Source organism: Delphinus delphis, chromosome 10 (assembly GCF_949987515.2).
Source record: "Delphinus delphis chromosome 10, mDelDel1.2, whole genome shotgun sequence".
Lineage (NCBI taxonomy): Eukaryota > Metazoa > Chordata > Mammalia > Artiodactyla > Delphinidae > Delphinus > Delphinus delphis.
The window spans coordinates 7,816,638-7,825,983 of record NC_082692.2 but is presented as its reverse complement, the minus strand read 5'-3'; the positions used below and the strand labels follow the sequence as shown (position 1 = coordinate 7,825,983).

Here is a 9,346-nt window from a genome sequence, read left to right as displayed (position 1 = left end):
CAGATGTTGTTTAAATGAGTTATTTTCCTCAGTATTTCTGTCATTTTCCATGTGTCTGTTAGAGGCAAAATTTGTTTAGCCAGATTTAGCACTGAAAGGCTGCTCAAAAACGTTGGCATTTGACAATCGAATAATTATGATAATATTAACGTCTTTTTCCTAAATTGTACCTTGATTTTTAAAAAGTAAATAAAGGAGGCAAGAGTAGAAGGCTAACTTCTTCCTTCCTCAGATTTTAAAATGGTTGTACCCAATTTAAATGAAACTGATCTTCCATTATATTCTCTTCTCTATCATTCCCAATTATTCTCCCCAACACTCCACAGAGGAAAAGCTTAATTATTTTTCAGTGGATGGGCATTTTTAGACAAGTATGTGCGTATGTATGAATGTATTTATTTGTATTTTTTAGAAAATGTTAGGAGAATTATCTTCAAATGCCAATCAAATAAAAATGCACAATAGCCCCAAAGGTGGAAAACAATATATTAATTTATTTCCAAGAAAACAACACGGAACATCATTGAAAACAAAGTTTTCAGGGCACCTGCAAGGGCTAGCAGAAATCCACTAGTCCAAACACTACACTCTTCCAATATTAAAGTACTTTAGACATAGAAGAAATGACCAACAACGGACATGTAAACATCTTCTATTCCAAAAGATTTCTTGTTCTACAAGAGAAAGATCCAGTGTAAAGCAACCCTTCTTCTCAAGTGGTGTCATGTAAATTAGTTGAAAAAAAAGGTATCTTCAGATTCTGCCTTTAGCTCTGGGTGTGTTCCCTACCCCTGGACTCTTCATCAACCAATACAGTTCCATCTTTTTTTTTTTCAGTAGCAGGAAAAAAGAAGGCTTTACTTCAAAGTCACTAGAAGTCATTAAATTCAAAGTCATTAAATGTGATTAACATTCAACAGGCACAATTACAGAAAAAAATAACGTTGCGTGGATTAAATGTATCATTAATTGTAGTTACTGTTGTTCACTAGAATAAATAAATATCAAGGAACTGGATGGAATATAAGAGTAGACTTCACATTTTTCTGACGTGACAGGACGTTTTCTCAATATTAACACTGAGACCATTCTGGGATGCTAAATATGGCTTTACTTCACCTTCTCTAAATGTTCCACCTCAGGAAATGAACAGAGGAGACCAATAAGAGAATCCCGATTCTCAGACAGATCATGAGAGCTTCCCGAGAGCGTTGTGAGATTTGAAGGCCATGAGACGTAAAGGAGCAAGCAGAGCACCTACAGAACACAATCGGCTGTGGCTTCCGTCTCCTCCTTCCCTTCTCTCTTGGGAATAATCTCTGATTTAGACCTCACTTTGTAATTTCTGATATCCTGGGCCTGGTATCACAGTCTACAACCCCGCACATGAAGGTGTTAAAATACAACCACCCTGTGAGATCCTCTAGAGCAGCCTTTCCAACGTGCACGTTATTGCCAGGACTTTTAGAGTGAAAAAGCTTCTGACTTACTTCTCCTCCTCGTCTCTGCACGTGTCTGGTGTATAATAAACACTCAAGAAATACTTATTGACCAGATGCTGAATGAATGAATTGGATACATGAATGGGACGAAGTGACCAAAAGGCTCACACACATTTGAAAGCTTTTAAAAATCCAGGCACTCCTATGACCCCCAGGCATTGCAAAGCTACCCAGAGCACACTATGGACTCCTTAAAGGCTCACGGGACAGAATTTGGTCTCCACTTTGCAGATAAGATCACTTTGGTCGGGGTGGAGAGTAGTGGCAATAAAGGAAAGTGATTTACTCTGAGATATTCAAGGCTTGAGGCTAAACCCATGCAATAGCACCTCTCTTCTAGAAATTCTTCATGCTTCAAGAACTTTTCCATGTTCTCAATGGAAAACAAGAAAGAGGGATCAGAGCACATTCCGACAAATATTCAAGAAACGGATTCCCCCCGGGGGCCTTTTACTGAAGAGGCAGGCAGCGACTGCTGTCTCCAATTCTGTCTCCTGTGAATGGCTTTAAATTCTATCCAGAACTTTAGACACAGGAAACTTGAAAATGCTACTGTTGAAACTCAGGAACAAGATCTAGTTCTCAGTTCTAGGAGCTCAAGTTGTAAAGGAGATTGGTCAGTTACCCAAAAAGCGATTTCTATGCCTACGTGCAGGTAAGCAAAGAGCAGGGGATATCCACCAATGTGTGGCTGGAGATCTGTTATAAAAGATTCCTTCTTCAAAGAAACCCAGTTCTTCTTCTCCTAAATAGTATTATCCACAATTCTCCTTTTCATTAGAACATTTATATACGATGAAGATCAGATGCAAATCTGAGGACAGTTATTTATCACTGATCAGAACATTAGCCTGATGCAGAGATGAGCCTCAAGAAACTGGCAGAGTGGCCAAAGCGCCAGCATCACTCTGCACAACCACCCTGACAGCATATTTCACGGTGTCCAGAGAATATTTTAACATGTAATAATGTAGTCAGGTCCTGAAGCCATAACCTTGGCCCTGAGACTGTTCATGTAACCCAGGCTAGGTTTTTCTCACAAAGAAAAGCTCTCCTTTCCAGCTGCGATTTTCCTTCAGTCGTGAGTGGCAGTAGATCAAAAATACCAGCTGGGCTGTATTGCAATTTCACTCTGATTTAGGGTTCTTTCTCTAAGCCTCAGCTCTAGGCATTCCACAGTAAGGGGGTACGTAGTGAGCTCAAACTTGTTAGCAAAGAGGCTTGACGAATTAATCAACCACTTTAAGTCTCCGTTTCCATAGATACAAATGCCATGGACGTAGTGGCCTGTAAAAGAAGAGAACAAGAAACAGTGGAAACAGGCTTGTTTTTGAGTCGGGGGTAGTGAGCTTGCAAAATGGTAGGGTTACTGCCTAACTGCTGCGTGGCGAGCACTGTGTCAAGGGCTACAGGATTGTGATGAGACAGCGTTGTGCTGGCCCAACCCACGAGGACGTTAAACTTTCTGCGGGGAGAAAGAGGTACAAACATGCATTTGAAGAAAATGAGAGTTAAATAATACAAAGAAGTAACACACCAGGCATCACAAGGCCGTTCGTGGACCGTATCATGAACTTTGGATTTCATGGATGAGAAGCTCTGGAAGTGTAGAGATGGGAGAAGTCTTGATGGGCTGTATTGGTCAGGTCTCTTCTCTGAGCTCCAGCCTGGTCTAGCCAAGTGCCTACTTTATCTCTCCTCTTAGGTGAGTAATAAACCTCACCCATAGGTCAGGTCTCAAGTCCTTAATCCTCTCCAAGTCTTCCCCATCACAATCCACAGCAAGTCTATTCTTCAGTGCCCTGGGCACTTCTCCCCCTTTTTTTCACACCCCACATCCAATCTGGTAGCAATCCTGTCAGCTCAACCTTCAAAATACTAATAGAATTTGACTACTTTTCACCACCTCCACTACCTGCATCCTAGTCCAAGCCGCCTCCATCTTCCTGTCTGAATTGTTACAATAACTGGTTTCCAGCACCTCCATTTTTGCCTGTTAGTACATTCCCAGCACAACAGCCAGAGTGATTGTTTTAAATGTAAGCAGAAGATGTCTCTGCTGCTCAAAACCCTCTAATGGCTTTTCATCTCACTTGCAGTAAAAGCCAAATTCCTACCAATGGCATTCAAGACTCCTCAGACTCTCCTGGACTCACCTCCCACCACTTACTCATTCAGTTATAACCTTTAATAACCCTTCCCAGCTCTGTGCTTTGTGACCACCCAGAGGGGTGGGATAGGGAGGGTGGGAGGGAGGGAGATGCAAGAGGGAAGAGATATGGGAACCTATGTATATGTATAACTGATTCACTTTGTTATACAGCAGAAACTAACACACCATTGTAAAGCAATTATACTCCAATAAAGATGTTTAAAAAAAACCCACAAAAACCCTTCCACATTCACATCAGCCACACTGGCCCCCTTGCTGGTCCCAAGCACCCTGGGCATCCATCCGTGTTTGCGCTTTCTCCCCTGTACCACGTCCTGCTACCAGACAGCCTCAAGGCTCCCTCTGGCGCCAGCCAGGGCTCGGCTTCAAGGTCAAGGTCATCTTCTCATATGAGGCTGTCTCTGACCTCCTTCCCTTCTTTCCTGATTCATTTTCCTTTTGACACTTATTACCAAACGTGTGTGTTTGTTTATTGTCCTTCTCCCCAGACTAGAATATAAGCTCCTGAAGAGCTAGAATTTGAGACCATTGTGTTCACTTCTGTGTCTCCAGAATATGGAACAGTGCCTGGTAAATATTAGGTGTTAAATGAATAGTTGTTGAATAAAAGGATAGAGAAGGATGAGTGGAGAGTTCACAGGTGGGTAGAATTGGGAAGCATCAGGCAGATGGATGGGAAAGCATCAGGTGGGAAAATGCCTCTGGAAAATGTAGAGATGAGAATTTTCTGCTAGAATAGAGTTTGTTGGGGAACAGGTTAAAAACAAGGAAGTTGGTACTCTTTCCAGCATTTCTTTGCATATGGTAGAACTACTATGGTTGACTGACTTAAAATAGATGAAAGTTGGGCCTCTTTTATCCCATAAAGGGGTTGGGCCTTTTTATCCCTTTCTTATGAAAGGGCTGGAGAAGTTGTGTTTTTTTTAAATTTATTTTTGGCTGCGTTGGGCCTTCATTGCTGCACACGGGCTTTCTCTAGTTGTGGCGAGCAGGGGCTACTCTTCATTGTGGTGCGCGGGCTTCTCATTGCGGTGGCTTCTCTTGTGGAGCACGGGTTCTAGGAGCACAGGCTTCAGTAGTTGTTGCACGCGGGCTTCAGTAGTTGTGGCTCGCGGGCTCTAGAGTTCAGGTTCAGTAGTTGAGGTGCACGGGCCTAGGTGCTCCGCAGCATGTGGGATCTTCCTGGACCAGGGCTCGAACCTGTGTCCCCTGCACTGGCAGGTGGATTCTTAACCACTGCGCCACCGGGGAAGTCCCTGAAGAACTTTTTTGAATGGAAGAATCAAATGATGAAATAGATTTTAGCAAGATTAATTTTGCAGAGCTTTGCAGGGTACATTAGGAACCAGTCAAGAGACTACAGTAATTGTGTAAACCAGAGAGCAAATCTGTTCAAAGTTAATGGTTGCCATGAGTGGGAAAAGAAGGCTATTAGAGGCAGAGCACAGAAGGACTGACAGGACTTGGTGATTAACTCAATGTGGCTGGAAGGAAGTTCAGTAGACAGAGAAAATCACTGGAGAAAAAAGCCGGAGTTTAAGGAAGTTAAAGAATAACCGGGTAGTGGGTGGGAAGAACTCGGTACATGGGCAGCACGCCCATGCTTAAGAAATGGCAGTGAACAGGAGAGAAGATTCCAGGCTGGATGAAGTAGAGGGTGCCTAGACAGCTTGCTCTTCAGGATAGAGGCAGTAAGTACACCTTTGCTTAGGAAAAGAAACAGCAGAGAGGGAGACACTGAGAATGCAAGAGAGCAATGGGATAATTTAGGGGGATCCACACACAACTGAGACCAGATGCTGACCTTGGTTGTGAGGATAGGTAACTTTTCCTCTTGAAACAGGAAGCAACAATGAGAGAATGGGTCCAAAATGTTCTAAGATGGCGGAAAGGGATGACATGACAAAGGAATTGATAAGGAGATTTTAATCAAATATCTTCAAAGTTCTTCCTAAAGTTGAATTGATCACCTTTTGAGAATAGAAAGGCTGTTGTTTTTGTTTTTGTTTTTTGTTTTTTTTTTGCGGTACGCGGGCCTCTCACTGCTGTGGCCTCTCCCATCGCGGAGCACAGGGTCCGGACATGCAGGCTCAGCAGCCATGGCTCACGGGCCCAGCCGCTCCGTGGCATGTGGGATCCTCCCGGACCAGGGCACGAACCCGTGTCCCCTGCATCGGCAGGCGGACTCTCAACCACTGCGCCACCAGGGAAGCCCAGAAAGGCTGTTTTAACATAAGATTGGGAGCTTAAAGGTGGGCAGAAAAGCTCAAAAGGTGTACCCCGGGAAGAGTACCAGGACAATAATGACGTAAATAAAAGAGTAAGTAGGCAGCCAGAGGGTCTAGCTGAAGGTAGACAGTGGGTGAATTTAGGGCAGTTCTGTGACGTTCTTCAACAATGTCCTGCTTCAGGAACCACAAATGGCAAAAAGCAGATGACAGGAATGATTACGTGCAGGAATCAGCCTTGTAGGATCAAACAGCAAGGGAACCTAAAATGTTAGCAAGAACAGCACACAACAGCTGACACAGTACACAGGCTGGACGAGGGGTCCTCAGAAAGAAACTGGGAGGAGGAGGAAAGTCGAACCTCTGGAAATTCCAATTTTAAAAAAGCAAACACATTTAAAACAACAACAACAACATATTTCAGATGTGGGGATACAGCAATGAACAAATCGGTCAAAAATCCCAGCCCCGTTGGAGCTTCTGTTCTGTTCTGGGGAGAAAGGCAGTAAAATATATACTATGTAAGTTGGTGAAGGAAACTAGTAGGGTGACAAACAGATAGTAATCAGAGATGGGAGCTCCAGGTTAAAGACCATAGGTCTAGAATGGTACTCTGTGATTTGAAATGCTAAGAGAGTTTGTAAAGTGGGTACACTCACAGGTTTGGAACAAATCCTATTACTCACAGCCAAGCGGAAAAGGTCCAGATTGTATTACTGACTTGCTGGTTTAGCAAAATGTTCTACTTCCTCTGGACTATGTCTTTTTCTTTTCCCTGTATAGTGGTCTGGGGACAAACATTTTTTATGCTATGAACGCTGTAAGGCTTTCAGATGGCATAACAGATACTAAGAGAAGGAAAAAACGAGACATTTGTTTGAGAGGGGCGTGGGCTACCCAAACATCGTACCCTGTGTAGGTTCCTGGCTAGGGGCTATCTTCATGGCCCCTACCTGTCATGTGATCAGTAAAGGTCCCTATAAAAATGCAAACCTGACTTGTCTATACCTTCTCTACTGAGGTAGGTCCTGGATACAGGTGCTGACAAGGAGACTGAAGGTAAAGCTCTACTTGGGGGGGTTGTGTGTGTGGCTGAAACACAGTGGACAGGAGCTTTGGGGGGGGGGGGCTAGAGCTGTAATGTAATCACATCACATGGGTCCTTGCCGTGGATGTTGGAGTCCTCAAGTGTCACAGCTGGAGAAGAGGTGGAGAAGCAGATCAGAGGATGACCAGATCAGAGGATGGTTCTAAAGGGAAGGTGATAGGGGTTATAGAAGGAAGTGGAGAAGGCAACCTATCCCAAATATTGGGACCCTGCCTGATGGATATGGTCCACTTTCTAAGGAGATCAAAGAGCAAAGTACCCTCCTCTCCATCCCCCTCCCCCCACTAGGAGGGCAGGCCACGATGAGAATGCAGGCAGGTGGCAATGAGCTGTCCTCTGGGGAACATGTGGGCTGATTGAGGTAAAGATGTGACTATGCTTAAGAATAGAGTGTGCAGTGACACGAGGATGCTGTCATCCATAATGCAAGGGGACCCCCGAGAGACAGACACCGGAAAGAGGGTGAGTGTAATGGAGAGATGTAGAGAAGCAGCACTTTGGATGTTCTCATCTGAAATGTTAGGTGTAGATAAGATGGGCTGAGGATAGAGCCGTAGACTGAGTGGAAGAGGAGAGGAGGCCAAACTTCGTTACCACAGGGAGAACGGGGCAAACCTTCCTATTCACTCACTCATCCGTTCGCTCAATCACTTATTCACTGTATATATATTTATTGCCTGTTCTTATGGGCTGAATTGTATTTCCCCCAGATTCATATGTTGAAGTCCTAACCTTCCAGCACCTCAGACTGTAACTGTGTTAGATGTAGGGCCTTTAAAGAAGTAATTAAGTTAAAATGAGGTCATGTGAATGAGCCCTAATCCAATATGACTGGTGTCCTTATAAGAAGAGATTAGGACACAGACACACACAGAGGGTAGGTCATGTGAGCACACAGGGAGAAGACGGCCATCTACAAGTCAAAGAGAGAGGCCTCAGAAGAAACCAAACCTGCTGACACATTGATCTCGGACTTCCAGCCTCCAGGACCGTGAGGAAACAAATTTCTGTGGTTTAAAACAGAAAGTCAAGTCTATGGTACTTTGTTATGTTAGTCCTAGTCAACAAATACACATGCCCACCATGTACCAGGCAAGAGTTCGAATATACACCAGGACTGATGAAAAGCCTTCTTTACAAGGTTCTGTAGCAATGAAAACTCCTTGTTTTCTAGTTCTTATCCACTTGGAGGGGAAACCTCTCTTGTTGCTGTCACCTGCCATCATGCCAGAGCTGCAGCAAACACCTCCAAGCCACCTGGAAACCTGTCCGTAGGGGGAGCAGAGGCGGACATGAGGGATGGGAGTCAGTGGTAAGAACATGACGTCACTTCTCATCCTGACCACTGTCTCCTCGTAACCGCTGCATGCCCAAAGGAGCAGAAAGAAGAATGAATAACAAGGAAAAGGCAGAAACTTGCAAGAAGAAAGCACCGTTACAATTTGAACCCACCTCTACATCTCCCTAGGAAATTATAAGCTGGAGAATGTCTTTACGACACTTAGATTTACTTTTCAAGGACTGTGTCTTGAAGCCTCTTGCTACTCTGTTTAATAATTCACAGATTGGTCTAAATGAACCAGCAGGGCTCTCTGTGAGAACCCCTGTATTCCACAACCTTCATGCCAATACCAACAAGCAGTGTGGCCTCACAGTTTCAAATGAATGCCTCACCATGGCAGCCTCCGTGTTTATCTTCCATGTCAAACCACTTTACAGCTCTGAGGTTCCCGGCCCACGATGCGTTTGGCATGGAGCCAGGAACACCTGCAATGTTGATAAAGAAGAAAAGCAGAAATGAGAACCAAGAAAGAGAGGTGTCAATTTCATCAGTTAAGCTTCCAAGTCATGTTTATTTTCTCCCAGTATATTATCTTTCATTTCAGATTTTTCATCATTGGTACAAAACCCCACAGGCTTATGGTGCGAATAGTTGGTAGTTATGGATCTAGACTTGCCACCAGTAAAAACAATCCATTGGTTTTTTTCATAATTTGTGCCCAAGCCTGCAAGAAATGCCATTGCATGAAAACATAATACAGATGAAGAAGCTGGAGATTTTTGGTCTCAATGCCTTTTAATTAATTTACTTTTTAAGGGACTTCCCTGGTGGTTCAGTGGTTAAGAATCCACCTGCCAATGCAGGAGACACGGGTTTGAGACCTGGCCTGGGAAGATCCCACATTCCACAGAGTAACTAAGCTCGTGCGCCACAACTACTGAGCCCCCATGCCACAACTACTGAAGCCTGTGCACCTAGAACCCGTGCTCCACAAGAGAAGCCACCACAATGAGAAGCCCGCGCACAGCAACGAAAAGTAGCCCCTGCTTGCCA

The 9,346-nt window shown here is 44.2% G+C and overlaps 1 protein-coding gene across 2 annotated transcripts in view; it reads right to left on the bottom strand.

Annotated features, from left to right (window-relative positions):
- Positions 1-479: 479 nt before the first annotated feature.
- LOC132432835 (N-acetyllactosaminide beta-1,6-N-acetylglucosaminyl-transferase) overlaps positions 480-9,346 on the bottom strand; it is a 79,749-nt gene continuing 70,882 nt past the window's right edge. For both annotated transcript variants that reach the window (XM_060023654.1, XM_060023655.1), the window contains exons 2-3: positions 8,686-8,778; positions 480-2,789 (exon numbers count right to left, since the gene is read on the bottom strand). In XM_060023654.1, coding sequence (XP_059879637.1) covers positions 2,599-2,789; positions 8,686-8,778 — 284 coding nt within the window. In that variant the 3' untranslated portion in view covers positions 480-2,598. The remainder of the gene's footprint in view (positions 2,790-8,685; positions 8,779-9,346) is intronic.